Source organism: Erythrolamprus reginae, chromosome 3 (assembly GCF_031021105.1).
Source record: "Erythrolamprus reginae isolate rEryReg1 chromosome 3, rEryReg1.hap1, whole genome shotgun sequence".
Lineage (NCBI taxonomy): Eukaryota > Metazoa > Chordata > Lepidosauria > Squamata > Dipsadidae > Erythrolamprus > Erythrolamprus reginae.
Genome location: NC_091952.1, coordinates 119,040,224 through 119,065,075, shown reverse-complemented (window position 1 = coordinate 119,065,075; position 24,852 = coordinate 119,040,224). Strand labels below are relative to the sequence as shown.

The 24,852-nt window shown below is 40.5% G+C and overlaps 1 protein-coding gene across 5 annotated transcripts in view; it reads left to right on the top strand.

Moving 5' to 3' along the window:
• Nucleotides 1-1,882: 1,882 nt before the first annotated feature.
• SLC35A3 (solute carrier family 35 member A3) overlaps nt 1,883-24,852 on the top strand; it is a 40,224-nt gene continuing 17,254 nt past the window's right edge. The window contains exons 1-2 of one of the 5 annotated variants that reach the window (XM_070746483.1): nt 17,910-18,234; nt 22,493-22,708. Coding sequence is in view for 2 of the 5 variants with exons in the window: in XM_070746479.1 (XP_070602580.1) it covers nt 2,205-2,252 (48 nt within the window). In the remaining 3 variants the exon portion in view is untranslated. Of the gene's footprint in view, nt 2,016-2,120; nt 2,253-17,896; nt 18,235-22,492; nt 22,709-23,416; nt 23,498-24,852 lie in introns of those variants that run through there. The other 4 variants (XM_070746481.1, XM_070746479.1, XM_070746480.1 and 1 more) reach the window with 4 other exon arrangements.

The following is a 24,852-nucleotide window of genomic DNA, read 5'->3' as shown; positions in this document are numbered from 1 at the left end:
CCTAACTTTGAAAAGCCATTTATCTTCTTGTAACTTTTGTTAATATTTCTTCAGAATGAGAACAGGAGTTGATCTTCTTTACATGATATTCTTTCCAGTATTTGAAGAGGGCTGTCATATTCCTCTCATCCATCTACTCTCAAAGCTAAATATACTCTGCTCCTTCAATATTTTTTTTATGTCTTAAATCTATGAAAGAAATTGAGTTTCTTAGAGAAAAAAGAAACTATGAAACATATCGTTGCCTTTCCAAGCTGCTTCAATTCCTTGAAATCTTTTTAATCCTGCGGTACTCAGAAATTGATTCATTCCTTGGGGTTGGGAGTATGGGAAGTGATTGCTGTTTGGTAGAAAGAGCAATTCCCATGACTTGGAAATTATACTTTTGTTGATGCAGTTTAAACTGTATTCCAGTTTCTACAGTCAGAACACATTATGTCCCATAGCCACCTATTATACCAATACATTTTTCACATTTCATGGGCACTCCAAGTACCCCCAGAGATCTGATGTGTGCTTCCAAAGTGAAGAACTTTGTATTTCTCTGTTAAATAAATCTCATTCCATTACTTTCAGCACCATGTTCTACAAACCATCTAGATTGTTTTGAAATGCATTTGTTTTCTTGGACATTAGCTATTTTCCCATTTTTTGTGTCATCCAAAAACCAGACAACTTTCCCCCGCGCCTCTATCTGGAAAGTGAAATGAGGAAATGAAGTCATCAACCACTCTGTGATAAGAAATGAATCTCTTTGATGCCCTAAGAACTGGCAAGGGGGGGAAAAAAACACCTTTTATCTTCCTACTTCCCCTGCCATCCAGGAGTCGACAAGAGAAATGGTGTTTGCCACAATGGCAGAGACTTGACAATTCTTCTGTTAAAAAGCAAATAGTCCTGATTATCAGAGGACAAGGGCATGCTTAAAGCATCCTCAGCAACAGAAAAAACCTTGCACTTCAATGTACCTCATTATGATTTATAGCAGATATAATACTGTATTTGATGGAACTCTTCCTTACAGAAACTGAAAAACTGACAATTTGAAGTGGAGTAAGAAAAGGCAGGCAGAGCTTCCTTTCCAGGTCAAGGAAAGGTTGAATGACCTCAAAGACGACAGCCATAATTCATTCAGGTTACCAACAATTGCAGCTTTAGAAAATTATTTCCGGATTAATCCCATATAGGATTGTGCCACTAGCTACAATCCAACTGAATACATATAGTACAGAAAAAGCAACATGTTCAGTTGACAACCTACTCCTATTTCAAAGGGAGAACAGATAGTTTTAGATAAAAGAGATTTTGCCATTCACACATTCTCATTCTAAATCGCCTTGGTCTCTCAGGTTTTCCCCTAAGGGAACAGTAACAAAAGCAGGAGATAAGGAAGATTTCTTTATGTGAATTCATTTGCCCTTCTGCGAAAAGCTGCCAAATGCACATATACAGTAAGTTGACAATGGCCCTGCAGGAATAGGTTTAAAAAGAAAAGAAGAAAGGGAGTTAGTGGGTATCTTTAAGGGGTGTGTGTGTGTGTGTGTGTGTGTGTGTGTGTGAGAGAGAGAGAGAGAGAGAGAGAGAGAGAGAGAGAGGCAGAGACAGAGACACACAGAGAATAATATAGTACAAGGCTCCCACAGACAGGTATGTATTTTAACAATTGGCAAATGGATACAGAAAGAGAGAGAAAGAGAAAGTGAGGGGGGGTTACATCCATTGTAGAGCCAATCTTTTCGGATGTCGCCGTTCCCCCTTTTTTTTGCTAGCCCCGTCGGTTGTCTCCTCTTCCAGGACCCAGCCTCCTCTGCCTCTCCGGCTAACGGAGCGCCTTTCCCAGCGACTCCCTAGGAAGACTGGCAACGCGAGGCGGGGTGGGTGGGAAAAAGCCCCGGGCCTGGGAACCGAGCGGGCGGAGCCGCGGCGGCAGCCGGAGTAGTGACGGGGCGGCACCGGGAGAGAAAAAAAAAAAGAAGCACCCGGAAGGGAAGCGTGCCAGGCTCCCAGCGCGGCAGGTGAGAGTCGGGAGAAGAGACCCGGGAGGGCTAAAAGCGGAAACAGGGGGGATTGCTAAGTAGGGAGGGCAGGTCCGAGTGCAGGGAAACGGCCGGGCGCGAGCGGACAGGAAGGAGGCGGCTGCGGGGATCTGGTCGCAGCTTAGGTGGAAGCGAGGCAGGACGCGAAGGCGGGCAGCGAGGGATGGGATGCAGGGGAAGTCTCCCCGCGGCGGGCAAAAGTGGAGAGATGGCAGGGTACGATTGCACCAGCGCTCGTCCTCGCCGCGTCAGCGCTGCTTCATACCGATGCTGATAATAGCATCTGCACAGCTGAAGCCTCCTTTGGAGACCGCGTCCCTAAAGGCTCTGCGGAGTTACCATTCCTTCAAAGTTAAGGCAGCGGGGTCGCCTTTCCCTTCGGGACTGGGATGGGGGCTCGCTGATTCCGGGAGAGCTCTGCTCCGTCTCGAAACTCGCTCTTTTGGTAGGGTCGCTGTCGACGGTCGAGTAAATGAATGAAAGCGTCTGGTTCCTGGAGCATGTGCAGAGTGCTTCATTGCCTCGGTTTTGCTAAGAGGAGCGGGGTGGCGCGTAACCCTCGAAGCGGGAAGCTTCGCAAAGGTTGGAGATGACTGATCTCTAACTATAGAAATTAAAGGCGAAAACTTGCAGAACTAGTGGAGCGAAGTCTGTTAATTGCAGAAAGTGGCTCAGGCAGGAGTGGAAGAGATTAAGGAACAATAGCTTTTGGGGACAAGAAGCAGGATGTGCAGCTATTCCAAAAGGTGAATTAAAGGGCAGTGGGCATGGTTAAAAATGAATTAGCTTTCCCAGATATGCCCATGTCACACCAACACTCCGCAGTCTGCATTGGTTGCTGATCAGTTTCTGGTCACAATTTAAAGTGTTGGTCATGACTTATAAAGCCCTTCATGGCATCGGACCAGAATACCTCCGGTACTGCCTTCTGCCGCATGAATCCCAGCGACCTATTAGGTCCCACAGAGTCGGCCTTCTCCGGGTCCCGTGGACGGCCTTCTCCGGGTCCCGTGGACAAAACAACGTCGTCTGGCAGGACCCAGGGGAAGAGTCTTCTCTGTGGAGGCCCCCACCCTCTGGAATCAACTCCTTAAAACCCACCTCTGTCATCAGGCATGGGGAAATTGATTCCCCTGGGCCGTTCTGTTTTATGTATGCTTTGGGATATATGACTGTTTTATATTAAGGTTTTTAACTGTTTTTTAATCATTAGATTTGTACTGTGGTTTGCTGTTGTGAGCCGCTCCGAGTCTCCGGAGAGGGGCGGCATTCAAATATAATAATAATAATAATAATAATAATAATAATAATAATAATAATAATAATAATAATAAATTACAGAGTAACAGAGTTGAGAAGGATCTTGTAGGTCATCTAGTTCAACAGCCACCCACTCCAAGCAGGAGACCCTGTACCATTTCTGACAAATGGCAATCCAATCTCTTCTTGAAAGTCTCAAGTGATGAAGCTTCCACAACTTCCAAAGGCGAACTGTTCCATTGGTTGATTGTTCTCACTGTCAGAAAGTTCCTCCTTATTTCTAGATTGAATCGCTCCTTGATCATTTTACATCCATTATTCCTTGCCTGGCCTTCAGGTGCTTTGGAAAATAGCTTGACCTCCTCCTCTCTGTGGCAGCTCCTCAAGTGTTGGAACACTGTTATCATGTCTCCCCTGGTCCTTCTCTTCCCTAGATTAGCCATGGTCAGGTCCTGTAACCCTTCTTCATATATACTGCTCAAAAAAATAAAGGGAACACTCAAATAACACATCCTAGATCTGAATGAATGAAAATATTCTCTTTGAATACTTTGTTCTGTACAAAGTTGAATGTGCACAACAGCACGTGAAATTGAATGTCAATCGGTGTTGCTTTCTAAGTGGACAGTTTGATTTCACAGAAGATTGATTTATTTGAAGTTATATTGTATTGTTTAAGTGTTCCCTTTATTTTTTTGAGCAGTGTATTTTAGTCTCCAGTCCCTTAATCATCCTGGTTGGTCTCCTCTGCACTTTTCTAGAGTCTCAACATCTTGTTTGTTTGTTTGTTCGTTCTTCGTTCGTTCATTCATTCATTCATTCATTCAGTATACTGCCCAAATCCCTAAGGACTCTGGCTGGCTCACAACCAAAAAATAAAACATACAGTGTAGTATTAAAACGTCCTACAAAACCATTTAAAACCAACAGTTAAAAACCATACATGCTATTTATGGCCAGGTCCCAATGGTACACAATCAGATCAACAGCCCCAGGCCTGCTGGAACAGCCAGGTCTTTACAGCTTTCTGGAAGATCAGTAGGATGGGGGTAGTCAGGATCTCAGGAGGTAGCTGGTTCCAGAGAGTTGGAACAGCCACACAGGAGGCCCTCCCCCATGGACCCGCCAGCTGACACAGTTTAACTGACGGGACCCGGAAAAGACCAACTCTGTGGGCCCTTATCCATTGCTGGGAGCTATGTGGTAGAAGGCGGTCTCGAAGATAGTTTGGCCTTAAGCCATATGGCACTTCCAATCTTTTCAATAGTGTGGTGACCAAAACTGGATGGAGTACTCTAGCTGTGGTCTAACTAAGGCGTTAGCACCTCACTTTATTATTTATTATTATTATTATTATTTATTAGATTTATATGCCGCCCCTCTCCGAAGACTCAGGGCAGCTCACAACAATAAAAACAGTACAAATCCAATATTTAAAAGAATTTAAACCCATTCATATAAAAAGCAACCATACATCTCACACAAACCATGCATAAAACAAAAACGGTCTAGGGGAATCAATTTCCCCATACCTGACGACAGAGGTGGTTTTTAAGGAGTTTGCAAAAGGCAAGGAGGGTGGAGGCAATCCTAATCTCTGGGGGAAGTTGATTCCAGAGGGTTGGGGCCACCACAGAGAAGGGTCTTCCCCTGGGTCCCATCAGACAACATTGTTTCGTCGATGGGACCCGGAGAAGGCCAACTCTGTGGGACCTAACCAGTTGCTGGGATTTGTGTGGCAGAAGGTGGTCTTGGAGATATTCTGGTCTGATATACTTGATCTTTATTGTATTCTTCTGTTAATGCAAGATAAATATATGAGGCAGTATAGATCAATCAAGAAAAACGATACCTGAAACTCTGTGACCAAATGTATGCATGTGTCCACTCCCGCCATACAGATTCAGTCATTTGCTTGCTTACGTACAAGCAAATGTTGCTTGTATGTAAGCAAGTTTTTATAGTATGGACTACTACTTTGGAATAAAATGGGAATACAATGGTAAGATTTTCAGTGTATTGGCAAAGGAACAGAAAAATGAAAAGGTAGGTTAACTAAAAAAATCCTGTGACTTTCCTGTATAAATGAATATTGATCATTCATTATAGTACATTCAAAGCACAAACTAAGAGGTTATTAATAATCAGAGAAAGATTGTCCTACTGGTAGAGAAAATAGCATCAAGCATATAGAGAAAGGGCAAATGTTCTTTAAAAATTATGCTTTTTATTATTTATTTATTATAAATAAATTATTAATTTATAATAAATTATTTATAATAAATTATTAATTTATAATAAATTATTTATTTATAATAAATTATTTATTTATAATAAATTATTTATTTATAATAAATTATTTATTTATAATAAATACATAATAAAGGACTCAGGGCGGCTTACAACAGTATAAAATACAGAAACAGTAAAAAAGAAGTCAAATATAGAATCTGAATTATAAAACCATAATTGAAAGCCATAATAAACTAACCCAACATGCATACTTACAGTTGGGCCATGATTGTTATTGGTGGCCTTATGGAAAACCACTAGGGTGGGAGCAATACGGACTTCGGGGAGGAGTTGATTCCATAGAAATATCAAATATATTGTGTAGAGATATATTTTAAAATATATGGCTGCTGACAGTTTTTGTATGTACTTTGAATTAATTCCTATTTTGAACCAAGCTTATCGGTTTATTTTTATCTGATTATTTGTTTTTTAAATCCATATGCCATCTATCTCAGTAACCAGATGAGAAACTTTCTGCTGATAGTAGCATACGTGTGATATTGATGTATTAATAAGTGCTACATACCCAGCTATATTTGTTTAAACATCACTAACAGTTTTTATATTGTAATAAAGAACATGAAAGGTCTAAATCAAATGCTACATTTCCTGTGTGTATGTAATAACTATTAATCATCTAAGACAGGGGATCCCAAACATGGCAACTTTAAGTCTTGTGGACTTCAATTCCCAAAATTCTCCAGCCAGCTAAGTTTGAAGATCTGTGACCTAAGAGTTAGTAATATAAAATTCAGTGCATCCCAGAATTTCTATCATTCCCGGATTGTCATCCCTTTATCCTTCCATTATATATCATCCGGTTATAGTAGTCATCTTATGATGGACGCTAATAGACATGTCCTTCATTGTATAATTGTTCTTCTAAAAGCTTTGGAGTTTATACAATATAACATTGTACAGTGGTACCTCAAGATATGAACCCCTCGTCTTACGAACAACTCGTGATACGAACCCGGGGTTCAGAAAAAAATTGCCTCTTCTTACGAACTTTTTTCGAGTTACGAACGCCAAACCCGAACTTCCGGGTTCGGCATTCGGAGGCTGCTGGGAAGCCGTCCGGCTGTTTTAAAAGGTCACAGCTGGGCTGGGGGGCTTCCAAGCAACCTCCCGAACCCCGAACTTTTGCCGAACTTCCGGGTTCAGGGTTCGGGAAGTTGCTGGGAAGCCCCCCAGCCCGGCTGTCACCTTTTAAAACAGCCGGGCGGCTTCCCAGCAGCCTCCCGAAGCCGAACGCCAAACCCGAACTTCCGCGTTCGGCGTTAGGAGGCTGCTGGGAAGCCCCGCCGCCCGGCTGTCACCTTTTAAAACAGCCTGGGGGCTTCTCGGCGGCCTCCTGAACGCCGAACCCGGAAGTTCGGGTTTGGCGTTCGGCGTTCCGGAGGTCGCTGAGAAGCCCCCAGGCTGTTTTAAAAGGTGACAGCCGTGCGGCAGTGTTTTTTTCTGGGGGGGTTTTTTTGGTTGCACGGATTAATTGACTTTACATTGTTTCCTATGGAAAACAATGTTTCGTCTTACGAACCTTTCGTCTTACGAACCTCCCCCTGGAACCAATTAGGTTCGTAAGACGAGGTATGACTGTATTTGTAATTCTGTCACTCTACATCTTCTGCATTTTTCTCACAGTAGAAAAACAACAATTTCAATGAAAAAGATGGAATACTGTAGTTCCCTCCGGAGAGGGGCAGCATATAAATCTAATAAATTAAATTAAAATTAAATTAAATTTGATTAATAACGCTAGTAAATAGATAACTATTTTAAAAAGTATTCTGATATTACTTTTACTATAAATTTGACATGCTACCCTTACAATATATATATTTCATTTAAAAGATATTTTGGTTCATTCACTGTTAAAAAATTATTCAGGAAAAACTACATTTTTAAAATTGGAATTTACCTCTCACTAAAAATATATGAGAGAAAAGTGTGAACCTATCAGATAAGAAATTTGTCTTTTTTTTAATTAATATTTTTATTGATTTTTATAATATAAAACAACACACAACATATAACATATAACATGTGCTCAGTGATCCCACCACCACACAATCAATCATACCCCACCACCAGTTGGGGGTATTTCTTGTATAAATCATTTAAAACCAAGAGTGAAATATTTCTTTACATATTATAGAGTGTTTCCAACTTGTTTCTTATAGCTTGGTCTCGGATCCTACTCACCATATATCGTCTTACCTTGTCCCATCGCCCCATCAGCTGTTGCAAATCAGTTTCATTAATCGAATTCATCCTTTTATCCATAATTTCAAATTGAATGTGGTCCACCATATACCTATACCAATTTTGCATTGTCCATTTTGTCGCATCTTTCCACCCCAAGACTTACCGCCCGAGCGCTTTCTATCGCTGCTTGTTTTATTTCTCTGTATTGTCCCATCTCACTACTTTTTACTAATACTGCCATTTCCTTAGTAATTGTCCATCTTTTTTTTTTAAAATAATTTTTATTAGTTTACAGAAAAAAAGTATGTACAAAGGGAGGAAGAGTAGATATATCTTAATTGCCATCATTGTGATAACATATACTCGCAAATGTAATATGATTATTCTGTTCAATTAAACTTTATCCAGTCAGTATACATATCAAACCCAGAACCAATTATGGAAAATTCATTATCATTTAAGTCTTCTGACTCTTCCTTCCCTCCCCCTCCCCCCCAGTGAACTGTAACAGTTCTGAAAGCTTTAAATTACTAATTGGGCGGCATATGGGTGCCGTGGTTTTGTTGTTTTTTGTTTTTCTGTTGTTTTATTTTTATCAATACATTTCTAGGTTACACTTGAGATAAAGTCATATTGGGTTGATCAAGGTGTTCATAATGATCCGATAAAACCGTTCAGAGTTTTATGTTATGTCACTATAAAGGTTTCTCCATCTTATATTTAATATCGTATTAATATCCTCTTGCACTTTTTGCCAAAAGTTCTGCACCACTGGGCATTCCCAGAGCATATGCATAAACACTCCTTTATCTTGGCACCCATGTCAAAAGATACCTTTAACGTTCTTCTGAAAGTGTGCAAGTTGAACGGGTGTGTAATACCACTTATGTAATATTTTCCCTAACTCTTGTATTCTTGATTTTCCTTATACAGTATTCTCTACTGTATTTTCCATCTCTTGCACCTCTACTTGTATCTCATTTTCCCACCATTTAGTCAATCCTTGGATCACATCCCCGTCTGACTTCACTAACATCTTATATATATTGCTTGCTTGTGCCTTAGTACCCTCAGTTTTTTCTCTTATTATTTTCTCTAACTCTATCTCCTCCCTAAATAGTGCTTCCTTATTCTCCCTTTCATTCAGATATTTACATATATGAATTTACATATTGCATTTAAGAAATTTGTTGTGGCATAATTACACAAATAAAGCAGGAATTCACTTTTATAGGAAACCAATAGAAAACTGAATATTTTGCATACTGTATTTAAAGGATCTGGAGTCAGGTCAGCAGTACAAAATATTAATATTGTCCTTTTTTCACTATCCTTTCAATCAGAAAAGACTATGAAAATAATTTAATCATATTTTACATGCCTCTGCTAGGAAATCTTTGAACAATATCAGTACTCTTTATGGTGAACCTGGTTAGCTGGCAAAGTTGCCCTCATTGGAATGCTTCAGTCTTTTGTACAAATATTTTGAAAGATAAAACACTACTCAGATATCACTGTTCTTTGTTGAACCATTGAAAGAAAGTCTTTCAGTAGTAGAACTTGTTCTTAGCTTGTTTTTTTTAATGCAAAGAAGTTTTTTTAAAAAGTAGAAGAATAACAAAGGACAATGTTAGCAGATAGGCAGAATAAACAGAAGGTGATTCAGTGGATTAATATCCTGGAATTTAGATGCTTTATCAAAAGTTGACTAGGAACTACATAGCAGGAACTACAATATGTCCACTTGTTTTCTTTATTTGAAAACCCTATACATCCTTAAAGTAACAGCTATGAATCAAGTTGCACCACATCTGATTTAGATAAGTTCCAGATGCTGTCATCATCCATTTGCAAATACCTCATATTTTTCCACTTTTCTATCTTTTCTTTGCCACAAAAGGTAACTGAAGGATATAAGGACAAAAGAACTGCACAAGTGCTTCTGATTTGAAAAGCTAGCATCTATTTCTCTGGAATTACGTTCTATCTCTGTATTGTAGGTTTCTATATGTTCTTATTTAAATAGTTTCTTTAAATGTTACTAATCTTAGACTGTTAAGTGTGGCATCAAGTGGAAAAGGCAAATTTAGATAATATAAATGTAGCGGAGTAAGCCGCATGAGTCCCAGCAACCAGTCAGGTCCCATAGAATTGGCCTTCTCCAGGTCCCATCAACTAGACAATGTTGTTTGGTGGGGCCTAGGGGAAGAGCCTTCTTTGTGGGGGGTCCGGCCCACTGGAATCAGCTCCCCCAGAGATTCGTACTGCCCCCACCCTCCTCGCCTTCTGTAAGAACTTGAAAACTCATCTATGTCGCCAGGCTTGGGGTCACTAGACCCTAGCTTCCAACCAACAAATGTGATGCATGCTTGTTGTCTGAATGTGAATAAATGATTTTTAATGTTCCTGGGTGTTGTGGTTGGCTCTGGCCCAGCTCCTGCCCCAAGGAATGTAGAGGTGGATGCAGGGGAAACATCAATATGTCATAGGCCTGTTTTATTGCCGGCAGAGTCAGGGAGTGCAGTTTCCTCGGACGAAGAAGAAGGTGGGGGTGACTTGGAAGAGGGGGGCTTGGCACACAGCCCAGGAAGCCAATCTCCATTATCTTCGGTCGATTTGGATGAGGAAGTGTTAGACCCATGCATGCGCAGAATTATGCATAGAAGAGACCAATTGAAGAAATATTACAGGAGATAAGAGAGGCCACCTGTGTTTGGGTGGAGCTCCAGTAATTAGAGCTGCTGCTATAAATAGCAGCGTGCTGGCTTGGGCCGTTGTGGAAGATTATCTGATCGTTGTTCTTCAGGACTGTGCCTTGCTGTTTGTTGATTTTTCACGACTTTGAAACCAAAGCAGAGCAAAGTGTGTGTGTTTCACTTCGTGGAAGAAGGAGGGCTGTGACGTTTCTTCACAGCTGCTAGCTAAGTACTTAAGGACTGATTAAGGGGATTGTACAGACTACCAGGTTGTTTTGGGGAATAGTGCTCTCTGCAATACAAAAAGGGTGCTTTGTTTCTTTTGAATTTTTGTGATAAAGAACGTTATTTTGAACTTTCAAGTGTCTGTTTGTCTGAAATTTGTACCCTTGAATTTTCGGGAGACTCATACCATAGAGCCCGGCAGAACACTGGGTTTTTAGAGTAGTTAGTTATATTATTTGGATTTTAGGTTTTTGACATTGTATACTGTTTTTTATTATGTTGTGAGCCACCGTAAGTCTTCGGAGAGGGACGGCATACAAATCCAATAAATAAATAAAATAAAGTGCATTGGAAACGAGCAGTATAGGAAAGGTGAGCTTATTTCTTCATTCATCCGTGTTTGTAAATTCCCCAAGGCAGCTGACAATATAGGTGTTCCTCAACTTATATAGATATAGATGTAGAATTCTTTATTGGCCAAGTATGATTGGACACACAAGGAATTTGTCTTGGTGCATATGCTCTCAGTGTACATAAAAGGAAATATAGATTTGTCAAGAAATATGTGGTCCAACGCTTAATGATTGTCATAGAGGTCAAATAAGCAACAAAGAAACAATATTAATAAAAATCTTAGGATACAAGCAACAAGTTACAGTCATAAAGTCCCAAGTGGGAGGAAAAGGATGATAGGAATGATGAGAAAAAAATTAGTAGAAATAGAAGAGCAGACTTAGTAAAAAGTTTGACAGTGTTGTGAGGGAATTATTTGTTTAGTAAAGGGATGGCGTTCGGAGGAAAAACTGTTCTTGTGTCTAGTGGTCTTGGTGTGCAGTGCTCTGACCACAACTGAGCCCAACATTTATGTTGCTAAGGAAGACAGTTACGTGAGTTGTGTCCCCAGTTGGCACTTCTAAGACAGCTACATTATTATTATTATTATTATTATTATTATTATTATTATTATTATTATTTATTAGATTTGTATGCTGCCCCTCTCCGTAGACTCGGGGCGGCTCACAACACAATACTCCATGAGGCATTCTCCTTCAGGTTGCACATGGAGGTTTCCTTGTGAAACCTAGAGAAGATGGACTCATGCCAGCATGGATGTGCTTCATCAAATTGGCATGGCCGGGATTTTTCTGGACAGCTGTGGATTTGGGCTGGGCCCAGCTCACCTGGGCCTTGCACTATGCAGCAACCCAGTTTCTTAGAGTCCCAGAGTGCCCAGAAGTCCCTATGGTCCGATAGAATGGGCTGTGGGGCCTGTGGTGGTTATGGCTTCATGTTGTTCTGAGGCATGAAGGTTTCTTGAAGCCCCAGAGCTTTGGTGCACCAAGAAGCCCGTGAGACACCATACAGGTAGATCTCGACTTACAACACTTCATTTAGTGACCATTCGAAGTTACAACGACATTGAAAAAAGTGACGTGATCATTTTTCACACTTTGTGGCATTTCGCATGGCGTTGTGATCAAAATTCAGACGCTTGGCAACTAACTCATATTTATAATGGTTGCAGTGTCCCAGGGTCATGTGATTCCCCTTTTCTGACCTGTTGCGGCCTGTTGTCCACTGGGCCCTCCAGCTGCCGAATCAGATGAGGAGGCATGGGAGTCACAGTCAGCAGCAAGGCACCCAAGAGCTTCAAGGAGGAAGAGGGAATTGTCAGAGAGAGAGAGACATAGGCAGAGCCTGGGCTGTCCCTCAGCCCTCAGATGGAGAGTCAACAACCCCTAGATCTGGAGGTGGCTGATGATGAATACGCAAAAGGCAGAGGAGAGGAGAACAGGGAAATCTGTGGGTCGATCCTTTGGACAGAAGAGCCACCACTGCTAGCGAACCTCCATCCTAGCTCTGCAGATAAAAGGCAGGCAGCGGAGATGAATAGATGTGGCAGACAACTATTCATCTCCCTTCTGGGCAGACTTGTTAGCATGCTGTAAACGAGAAGCTTTTTGCCGGAGTTGCTGGCATACCTAACAAAGAAATCATATCTTCAACTACAGAGGGTTTGTCGTGTTTGGGGAGTTTGATCAGAACACCTTCTGACAAGCAAAGCCAATGGGGAAGTCAAATTCACTTAAGAACCCTATGTGGCGAGAAAGGTTGAAAATTGGGCAAAAATTTATTAACAAATTTCTCAGCCACATAAATTTGGGGCTCAATTGTGGTTGTAAAATTGAGGGCTACCTGTATAGCAAAGAGTCCCAGTTACTTGCTGTCTCGGAAGAGGAGTTGCAAGCTGACCAAAAAGGCAGAAATACAGTAGTGGGAAATAGCTGGACGCAATGGCTTATCATACTAAAACTCAAGAGTTACGAGGGACCAAACCCAGAATAGCTTGAAATGGGGTGAGTCCTCAGCTAACAACCAGTGGGATTCAGTTAACAATGGCTGATGCTAAGCAGTGCATTCACATGATGTCCCATTTTACAACCACATTGCCTAGCAATGTAAAATTCTGGTCCTAATTGTGGTAGTAAATTACATAAGAACATAAGAAGAGCCATGCTGAATCAGGTGAAAGCCCATTGAGTCCAACATTCTGTGTCACACAGCGGCCAACCAATTGTACATGGGGATCTTGAGCAGAAAGAGAAGGCAAGACCCTCCCTTTCCCTTGATCCCCAACAAATGGTACTCAAGGGAATCCTGCCTGCCTCAACCAGCATAGAGGCGGCACATGGACATCCATTTCAAAAACCACCGATACACTTGGCATCCATGAATCTGTCTAATCCTGCCTTGAAGCTATCAAGGCTGACAGCTATCACAACCTCTTCTGGAAGTGAATTCCATAAACCAACAACCCTCTGGGTGAAGAAATATTTCCCTCTATTTGTCCTCACTTTCTTATCTATGAACTTTAGGGAGTGCCCCCTCATCTTAGTTTTGTGTGATAGAGAAAAGAATTTTTCTCTATCCACCTTTTCTATCCCATGCATGATTTTATACACTTCAACCAAGTTACCCCTTAAACGCCGTCTTTCAAGGCTGAAGAGACCAAGGCGTTGCAACCTGGTTTCATAAGGGAGGGGCTCCATTTCCTTGATCATACTTGTTGCCCTTTTTTCACCTTTTCCAATGACCAGAACTCAACACAGTACTCCAAGTGTGGTCTCACCATCGATTTGTACAGAGGCAATACAACACTTACTGACTTATTTTCAGTTCCCTTCCTAATCATGCCAAGCATGGAATTTGCTTTTTTACTGAGTTGAGAACCTTCTGTGTGTAGGTGTGGTAATCCCTGATAGTATTCACTTGATCTAATTCTGTTTTGCTCCTGAATTTACACAAGACCAGGAAGGTGTTGACCAGGAAGTAGCAAAGAAATATACCAAAGGAGAATTCCCAAGGAAAGAATTTTTAACATGGTTGTTATTATTATAGAGCTTTGATGGCAAAACTATGGCACGCATGGAGTGAAGGGCTACCAAAGGTTTTACTTCCACACTGTGGGCGTGACCTATGCAGGAGGCCCTGCATTTTCTTTCAACATCTTTCAGTGCAAATTGGGTGCTCTGGGGTGGAGCTCCATTTTCACTACCCCACTGCGTTACCCCCCTCGTCCGGACAGTAGCCCACCCCTTCACGCATGCCACAGGGGGCACACAGAGCCATATCTGAAGCCACGCGTCGCGTTGCCCTATGTCAGCTCTGATTTTCGGCCTTTTGGAGGTTGAGTGGAGGTCATTTTCCCCTTTACCAGGCTTCAGGAAAGCCTCTGGAGCCTGAGGATAGTGAAAAATGGATCCAACAGCCCTTTTCTGAAGCCTGGGGAAGGCAAAAACAACCTCCTCTCTGGAAGGCCGTAAATCAGCTAGAATCCATTTTTTGCCATCCACAGACCCTGGAGACTTCAATGAGCCTTGTGCACATGCGTGGGAGGGGGGAGCGTATGGAGGAGTTGTGCGTGTACGTACATGGGGGAAGGCATTGCATTATGGATATGGGCATGCACGGGCGCCCTTTGGGCATCCAAGCAAAAAAACATTCACCATCACTGTTATAGAGCTTTTTTGTTCTTGCCAAATAGAAAGAAGCAAACCTCCATAAGAAGCCTCAAAGGACAGAAGGATTATTCCTGTTTACCAAATACTGTTTTTATAAAATCTAAATTGTGGCAAGCAGGTAGAATTGAACCTCTTATCGAATTATGGGAGTATTTTAAGAAGAACCTCAAATTTTATTTATCAGTTACAATCTGTCAATCTGCGAAAGAGCTGGAAGAATCCAGTAATTATATTTATATTTCATAACCTGCTTTCCTACATTTTTAATAATGTTTGCATTGTATTTCTCTAGGAAGTTATGAAATAGAAAGTATCCATCAAAGTATTGCAGAGGAATTTGAATAAATAGAACTAAAGGAACGCTGAAACACAATCCCAGTGTGACACTTGTATACTATTTTGTGATGTGGTTATATCTATGAAATAAATTATTATTCTGGGCATTACAGTTAGTCCTTGACATATGGCTATAATTAAGCCCAATTTTTTGTTGTTAAATGAGACATTTGTTAAGTGAGTTTTGCCCCATTTCTTGCCACAGTTGTTAAGTGAATCCTTGCAGTTGCTAAATCAGTAACTTGGTTGTTAAGTGAATCTGGCTTCCCCATTGACTTTGCTTGTTGCAAAAGGAGATCACATGATCTTGGGACCCAGCAACAGTCATAAGTATGAACCAGTTGCCAAGTGTCTGAATTATGGCCACATGATCATGGAGATGCTGGTAAGGTTGTAAATCTAAAAAATTATGTCACTTTTTTCAGTGCCATTATAACTTTGAACCATCACTAAATGAACTCTTATGAGGACTACCTATATATGCTATCACAATGTATCTTCTCATGCTCATTGAGTTATGATAACATAACTCATTTCGCCATCTATGGGGCAAGCACAATAACCAAGGAAGCAACAGCCTATAATCATCATCCCAACAAAGTGAAATTTTGGGGGATTATTTATAATTTATATTAACTCTGCTGGTGAATTCTTCAAAATATGTATAGCCCAATCGCATACATTTATAGTCAGGTTAACCTTCACATTTTTTCACAACAGGATTATTTTTGTTCCTATACTGCTCTTTCTCCCAAAGGGTGGTAGGATATAATTTAGATTCTCAGGATGGAGGGGCTGCATTCTAAAGGAGCAAGAGAGCACTATCTATCTATCTATCTATCTATCTATCTATCTATCTATCTATCTATCTATCTATCCATCCATCCATCCATCCATCCATCTATCTATCTATCTATCTACAGTATCTATCTACAGTATCTATTTATCTATCTATCTATCTATCTATCTATCTATCTATCTATCTATCTATCTATCTATCTATCTTTCTTTCTATCTATCTATCTATCTATCTATCTATCTATCCATCCATCCATCCATCCATCCATCCATCCATCCATCCATCCATCCATCCATCCATCCATCCATCTATCTATCTATCTATCTATCTATCTATCTACAGTATCTATCTATCTATCTATCTATCTATCTATCTATCTATCTATCTATCTATCTATTTGTATGCCGCCCCTCTCCGCAAACTCGGGGCGGCTAACAACAGTAAAAAACAATGTAAACAAATCTAATATTAAAAAATCTTTTAAAACCCAATTTAAGAGATCAGTCATACATACAGTCATACCATACATAAATTTTATATGCCTAGGGGAAGGGAATATTTCAATTCCCCCATGCCTGACGACAGAGGTGGGTTTTTAAGAGCTTACGAAAGGCAAGGAGGGTGGGGGCAACTCTGATATCTGGGGGGAGTTGGTTCCATAGGGTCGGGGCCGCCACAGAGAAGGCTCTTCCCCTGGGTCCCGCCAAGCGACATTGTTTAGTTGACGGGACTCGGAGAAGGCCAATTTAGATCAGGGATGGGCAACTAATTTTGCCATGGGGCCGCATGAGAAATTGGGATGGTTTTAGAGGGCTGGACTAATATAATTAACTCAGTTCTACCCAATACTGTATATAGTATACATATGCTATCTTTTCATAAAGAAACAGTATGTTAAACATTAACGTTTAACATTAATGTTAGCCGACATATTTAAGGGCTAACAGCTAACCTTGGCTAATTCTTCCAATGGGAGTCCTGATTCTCTGCCCGAGTGTCAGAAGAACAGAGCACTAGTAGCTGCTGCAGGGGACAGGGGAGGAAGCACGTGGTATCTGTATACCACTCCTGTACTGCTCACAGGGGATTTTTTCGGTGCTGACCATCTTAAGACCCAGACCCTGGCCTGACCTAAACACCCAGACCCACTCTACAGATCCCTAATTGTTTGCTTTACGGCAACATGGTGCACTATAGTCACTGCGCTGGAGTGTTTGCGTGGTTTCTGTGCTCGGCCCGTCTCGGTAGGAGGTCGGGGTCCGCTCCAATGCGAGGATGAAAGAGCTCATCGCGTCTGCCGGGACTCCTCTGGTTCCTGCTTTCCTGATCAGAAAAGCAGGAACCGGAGGAGTCCTGGCAGATGCAGTGAGCTCTTTCATCCTCACTCTGGAACGGACCCCGACCACCACGGACTGATCACAGATAGCAGGTGCGTCGGTCACAGACAGCGGGTGGGCCGGATGTGGCCAGTGGGTCGACTCTTGCCCAGGTCTGATTTAGATGGTTTGGTTGGGATGAAAAGGATCAAGACAGCTCCTCCCTGGAAGTTCTCAATATATATCTTCAATGATGCAAATAGCCTGTTTTCTGTCTTAGAAGTTTCTCTGCATGTTTTTTGAAGCCTGCCATATAGAGAGTTTGGAGCAAAATATATTTCTGAAACAATGTCTAATATATTTGTGGCAAAGTATTTTTGAAAGTCCTTAGCAATGTTAAAGCACAGGGAAGGAGAGGAGAGCTAGAGCAACAGTCATTTATGCTAAAACACCAAGACTCCAATAACTACTGGAGGCTACTGAAATGACATTGGTTCTGTATTTAATATTTAATATTAAGTGCCTTGTGAAATGAATTCTGCATTGTGAAATGAGATCTCTTGCTTAATCCTAGGTTGCTAAACTAGAGGAACAATCAAAACCTTGTCATTGTTGTATGAGGTGGCATAATAGGTGATTTATTGCTCCTATAAAAAATGTAGATTGCTATTGCATAACTGCTGATAGTGTAAGACTACACTGCACTGAAAGAATTATTTCTTTGTACATTATTTTCTGTCCATACGAGCACTGAGAAAAACTGCATTTGGAGTGATTTAACCATGGAACTAACTACTCCTGAAAAATGAACATTTCCCCTAAACTTCGTGTTTGATGTTTACTGAAGAATATGAACATGAAAAAATGGATTTTTCAAGTTGTGACTGCACACGTTTTGAGGCTTTCATTTTGTTTTGAGTTTATACAGCAGCAGATACTGGATGATATACATTTTGAACCTTAACTGCAAGATTGAATGAATGCTGCTCTCATTTCTGTTTGGGAATCATGGAAACTCAGAAAGAGAAGTTTGTTGTTGAAGTTGGTATATCTATATGTATTTTAATAACATTTTCTAGTTGTCTGTATTATTTATTAGGAAAACAATATATATATTGCACTGAATATTGGTAAAATGTAAAATGGTTGGCACCCAGAGCTGGGCTGTTTAGTATGCCAAAAGAGTTTGAAATTTGTCAGGTACTTTTTTTACCTTTTTCGTTGATTAGTAGATCTCAGTGTTGTGTTATATATTGCCTTTAGAAATATCAGTTTTAAAAACTCTGCATTTGAAGAGGAAGTAGGAGTCTTAAAAATATTAGCACTGGATATTCAATCAATTTTACAAATTTTGTCTTGTGTTCATTAGGATAGAGTTGATAGCCCACATGTGGTAAAGTCAGGCAGGGAAAAACAGCATGAAACTGAATATTTTGATCATTGTAAATTGCCATTATATTGAATTTGTCCATTGTACGTCTACTTTCTGTAGGATCAGTTGTGTTGCTTTGAGTATACAGTAATTACTGTAGATAGATTCAGGTTCAGAACCTATATCTGTGTAAAGTGTTTGGTTTAGAAATTGTTGATAGACTTCTTAAAATTTATTTTAATGAACAGAAAATAGTTATTTGATATCTCCAGACAAAAGTAGTAAAACTTGTATCCAGGGTAAACAACCATTCATCTTGTTAAAATAGATCTAGGCTGAGTTTATGCAAATTTTTACATAGTCTAAAATTGTCCTTCTCTAAAAAAAAGAGTAAAGAAGTGAAAATCATCTATTCTTCCCTCCAAGAATAAGATGACAGTAGATTCTAATTATTCCTGGGTACAAAAATTGTATGACTTTAGTCACAGAGACAATGGAAAGCTATATAGTTGTATCCTTCCCTCAACTGATAACAATTTATAATATAGCTTTCCATTTGCCCAATCCAAATCCTGATTTTCAGAATATTACAGCTACAATGAGACCTATTTTTTTGAAATGCCGTTTAGATGTCTATCTATTCAATATTTCCTTTGCCAAACATATTTAAAATTGAATTGTTTGACTCTTAATTCAAGACAAGTAAGAGTCTTGTGGAGTCAAAGCGTCCTTTGTGAATTGTTTTAAAAGAACTTGGGTTTTGTTTAGGCTTATTTATTACCTTTCTGCCCCAGTAAAATTGTTTAGAGCTACAATAAAATAGAACCAACAATTAATATCTGATAAAACAGAGTCACTCTTAATATCTTTAGTCCCTCTGAGACTGAAATAACTTGGCTAAAGAAGAAAGTTTTGTTTTCTTTTTCTGAAAACACACCCCCCCAAAAAAACTTATTAAAATTCCTCAGGAAATTATTGCATAGCTTGGGATGAGCAAAAGGAAGGGCCCTTTCTCGTATGTCTAATACATGGTGTTTGGAAAGTGCTTATATCAATTATATAAATTAGAACCAACACCTTAAAATTGTGCTCCAGAAAAAACTTGGCTGCCTTCAGGTCTATCAATATGGGCACACTTTGCTTGCTCCTAATAGCATGCATCCATTAGCAGCCTGAGTACAGGATTTTAAAATTTGACTTTTATGGAGCTTATTGTAACTATTGCCCTGTAACCATGCAACTCTTGCTGGTTCAAGAAGAGTTGCAATGGACGCATTAACATGATTAGAATTAGAATTCTTTATTGGCTAAGTGTGATTGGACACAGCAGTCTTGTGCATATGCTCTCAAATAAGCAATGAGGAGACAATCAATATTAATAAAAATCTTAAGGATATATAAGCACACATTCATAAGTGGGAGGAAATGGATGATAGGAATGATGAGAAAAAAATACTAGTGCAGACTTAGTAAATAATTTGACAGTGTTGAGGGAATTACAGTATTTGTTTAGCAGAATGATGGCCTTCGGGAAAAAACTGTGCTTGTGTTTAGTTGTCTTGGTGTGCAGTACAGTAGTACCTCTAGATACGAGCTGCTCCACATGCGAGTATTCCAAGATATGAGCCACGAGGGGAGAGAAATTTCTTTTCGAGACCCGAGCTCAAATTCGGGATACAAGCCGAGCGTCCACTAGGTGGCACAAGAATCCTTGCTTCTGGTTATCTCGGAGGGGAAAAACAAAGTCTAAAGCCATTTGTTCCAGATACGAGTTGTTCGACATACAAGCTCCCTTCTGGAACGAATTAAACTCGTATCTAGAGGTACTCTGTACTCTGTAGCAACGTTTTGAGGGTAGGAGTTGGAACAGTTTGTGTCCAGGATGCGAGATGTCTGTAAATATTTTCATAGCCCTTTTTTTGACTCGTGCAGTGTACAGGTCCTCAATGGAAGGCAGGTTGGCAGCAATTGTTTTTTCTGCAGTTCTGATTATCCTCTGAAGTCTGTGTCAGTCTTGTTGGGTTGCAGAACCAAACCAGACAGTTATAGAGGTGCAGATGACAGACTCAGTGACTCTTCTGTAAAACTGTGTCAGCAGCTCCTTGGGCAGTTTGAGCTTCCTGAGTTGGTGCAGAAAGAACATTCTTTGTTGTGCTTTTTTGATGATGTTTTTGATGTTAGGTGACCATTTTAGGTCTTGAGATATGCTATAAATTTGAAGGTCTCTACTGTTGATACTGCGTTCTTTAGTATTGTGAGAGGTGGTAGGATGGGAGGTGTAGTCCCCATCCATAATGCCCTGACCTTCTGATTGATCAACAACGGTTTTGGCTTAGTTAATATTGAATATTGGCTTAGTTACTATTGAGTCCTGCTGAATCTGCTTACTTGGAGTTAAATGTAATAGACTCAAGATTCCTTCCACTGTTGTTCAGCAATTTGGGACAAGATGGAAAGGTGTGAGATATCACTGGCTTAGACTTGAAAAGTAGTCTCTCAGCATCGGAGGTATGCAGTCTATGGAACTAACATTGGCATCGTGTTTTAAGATCTGCCTTGGCACCTCTCTGTTGACTGCTGTTGAAAGAAGCAACAGCTTTTATAGAGCTCACACAGTGGCTCAGGAAAAATGTCTGTTTGAACAAGGGAGGCATACAGATAAGGATGTGACTCAGTTTTACCATGTTTGTGCTCCTATTTATTCAAATGTATATTTTTCTGAGCCTGTGTAACAAACTGCTTTTGGCTTAATATATACTGCTCAAAGCAATAAAGGGAACTCTCAAATAACACATCCTAGATCGGAATGAATGAAATATTTGTTTGTTTGTTTGTTTTATCCAATACACAATAATACACAATGAGGGTTATAGAGGATATAATCAAGTAGTATGTATTAAAGGGGGAATAGAGGAGAAAATAAAGGAATGAAATATAACTATGAGAGAATAGCAGAAAAAGATATAGGTATAGAAGAGAAAATATAGGAGATATAGGAGAGACAATAGGACAGGGGACGATAGGCACGCTGGTGCCCCTTGCTGACCTCTTAGGAACTTGGTGAGGTCAACCATGGATAGTCTAAGGGTAAAGTGTTGGGGGTTAGGGGATGATACTACAGAGTCCGGTAGTGACTTTACACTTCTGTAAAAAATTGAGTGTGCACAACAGCACATGAAATTGATTGTCAATCAGTGTCGCTTCCTAAATGGACAGCTTGATTTCACAGAAGTTTGGTTTACTTGGAGTTATATTGTGCTGTTTAAGTGTTCCCTTTATTTATTTATTTATTTTTTGAGCAGTGTATATGGAGTTTCCATTTGGATCTTAGTTCTTGAATCCTGATCTGAACTGGAAACCAAAGTACTTATCCTGGTGGCTACAAGGGATGGGCAATAAAAACATATGTGTCTTCTTGATAGATGGGTGGTTATACAAATTTGTTTAACACATGCATAACTAAATAAAACCTTAACATTCAATAGTTTCCCTCAGCACCAGAGCCACCTTCAAAAATTTGTTCCTCCTTTTCTGAAGTGAAACTGGTTAGTTTAGATTTTGTGATAGTTAGCAGCCACCCGATGCATTTAGCAAAAGTAAACAAATGTCCAGACTCCAGAGAGATAATTTTACTGATAATTTCTTAAAAGGGTGATTTTTTCCCTTTTTCTGTTTTTTTTAAAACCTACTCATTGTTACTAGACTTTTTTTTTTGCTTGCTTTTCCGTCTTAACAGATCAAAAGGAGAGATATTTTAGGTAAGCATTATAGGTTTTAATTTCTTTTCCTGAGCAAATACTATTGAGAGGACTAGTACCCTAACTCCTTCAGAGCAAGCTGCAAAAATCAAATATGGTAGTATTTATTTATTTATTTATTTTTATTTATTCGATTTTTTTTTAATGCCGCCCTTCTCCTTGGACTCAGGGCGGCTTACAACATGCTAGCCATAGCACTTTTTAACAGAGCTAGGCTATTGCCCCCACAATCTGGTTCCTCATTTTACCCACCTCGGAAGGATGGAAGGCTGAGTCAACCTTGAGCCGGTGATGAGATTTGAACCGCTGACCTTCAGATCTACAGTCAGCTTCAGTGGCCTGCAGTACAGCACTCTACCTGCTGCGCCACCCCGGTATATTTGAGGTACAGTGATCCCTCGATTTTCATGGTCTCGATTTTCGCGAAACGCTATGCCACGGTTTTTCAAAAAATATTAATTAAAAAATACTCCACGGTTTTTTTGCTATACCACGGTTTTTCCCACCCGATGATGTCATACGTCATCACCAAGAGTCACTTCTCTGTCTCTTTCCCTTTCTTTCCTGTCATTCTCTTCCTCCCTCTCTCATCTCTTTCTTTCTTTCCTTCTCTCTCTTTCTCTATCTCTCCCCCTCTTGCTCTCGAGCGGCGAGCGAGCGGCCGGGCGAAGGGCGGGCGAGCAGCGAGCGAGCGGCGGGTGGCCGGGCGAGCGGCGGGCGAGCGGCAAGCGAGCTGACATTCTTCATCAGCGGGGGCAGAATTGCACAAGCGTTTTGTTGAGGGAAATTGCCTCAGTTTTAAACGCAAGGCTGCAAAAGAGGGAAGCCTCCGGCGCGTCGTTTCCTAAACCGCGCACGCACGGAGGCGTAGTTCTTTTTTGACAGCCGAAGCCGCCAGGGAAGGGTCTGCAGAAAACGCGCGGCCCGGCGTCGCCCTTGCATTCCTGGATCCATCAATAAACACGCCGCCTCCACGATTTCGAAAGGAGGGAGCCTCCCGCCCCGCCGCCCCCACCGTTGGCTTCAACTCCGTGAAAAGTTCAGGCTTCGGACACTCGCCGCCGGCTTTGACCGAATGGGGAGGAAGAGAAGGGAAGGAAGAAGGAGGGACGGTTTCCAGTTCGCCTCAGCTCTGGCTCAGGAAAATCGGCTGGGGGCGTTGGGTGAAATAAAAGTGAGCGAGCGGCCGGGCGAACGGCGGGTGGGCGGGTGCCTACGGGGAACGTGGTGGATCGGGCGGGCGGGCAGTAGCGGCGAGGGCGCCAGAGGCGCTGGAGGGGCGGGGGCAGCCAAAAATGGTGTTTTTACTTCCGCGCCGCTACATCGCGGAAAATCGATTTTCGCGGGAGGTCTTGGAACGTAACCCCCGCGAAAATCGAGGGATCACTGTATTGAAGGTTAGGAGCAAACAATATGGATAGAGTTGGCATTCTCTTCCAACAGTTGCTGCTATTTTTCCCCTGTGATATAAGAAACAGCTCTTTAATTATAGTAGAAATGAAGCACATGTTAGAAAAAACCGCAGTAAGTTTAAAGTTATGATTCTTAAAACTATACGCAAGAGATGTTTTCTATAAGGCGTAGAAGAATCTTTATGAATAGTGGAGATTATTTTGTGGAAAAATTCCCAAAAGGTGTGGTCTTTTCTTTAAAGATCATAAATCAGCAATATGCATTAGTTCAGGCATTGCATAGATCTATCCAGAAAGATAACAAATGATTAACATCTAGAAAGCAAATGTTCAGCATATTGAGTGATAAGGTACTTATTTGGATTATGTTACAATACAGTTCCATACACCATAGTTAAACTATTTAACATGGTACTTGAATCCAATTGTTGTCAAGCCAAAAGGCTCCGAGGAAGACATTTTGGCAGAATGATAGAAAAACAGTTAAGAATTTAGGACTTGTTATTATCCAAGTATATTGTTAAGTGTCTGTCAATTGTTCCAAATGAAGTGGTTTAATAGCAACTTTTAGAAAATCATTTTACTGTGTGACTCTCCTAATTTGTGAGGCAGTCTTACGAGCAGAATGGTATTTTGATCATTTCCTTACTACTACTACTACTACTACCACCACCACCACCACCACCACTACTACAACAACAAATAAAGTTTGTGATGCTGTAAAGTTGGCTATATTGTCAATGTTTTTAGAGCTAAATTACAGAAAGAGTAATTTCTCTTGTAGATGGTCATGTAGATGGTTGAGTGGTTCAGGGTGGGGAATTTGTAGTGAGTGGGACATTTTATTCTCTTTTTTATTCTATTTTTTATTCTATTTTTAAATTTACCTATTCTGATTTTATGTATGGTGAGACTGGTCTCTGGGTGTCACACGACTTTCGTTGCCAATGACAATTCGTTGTTTTGACAATGACAATAAAATTATTATTATTATTATTATTATTATTATTATTATTATTATTATTCTCAAAGAAACTAGTAATAGGGGCCTTTTCCCACTACAACAATTTGTTGTGTTTTAGTAAATTATCCTCACCAATAAACAAATAAATAAACA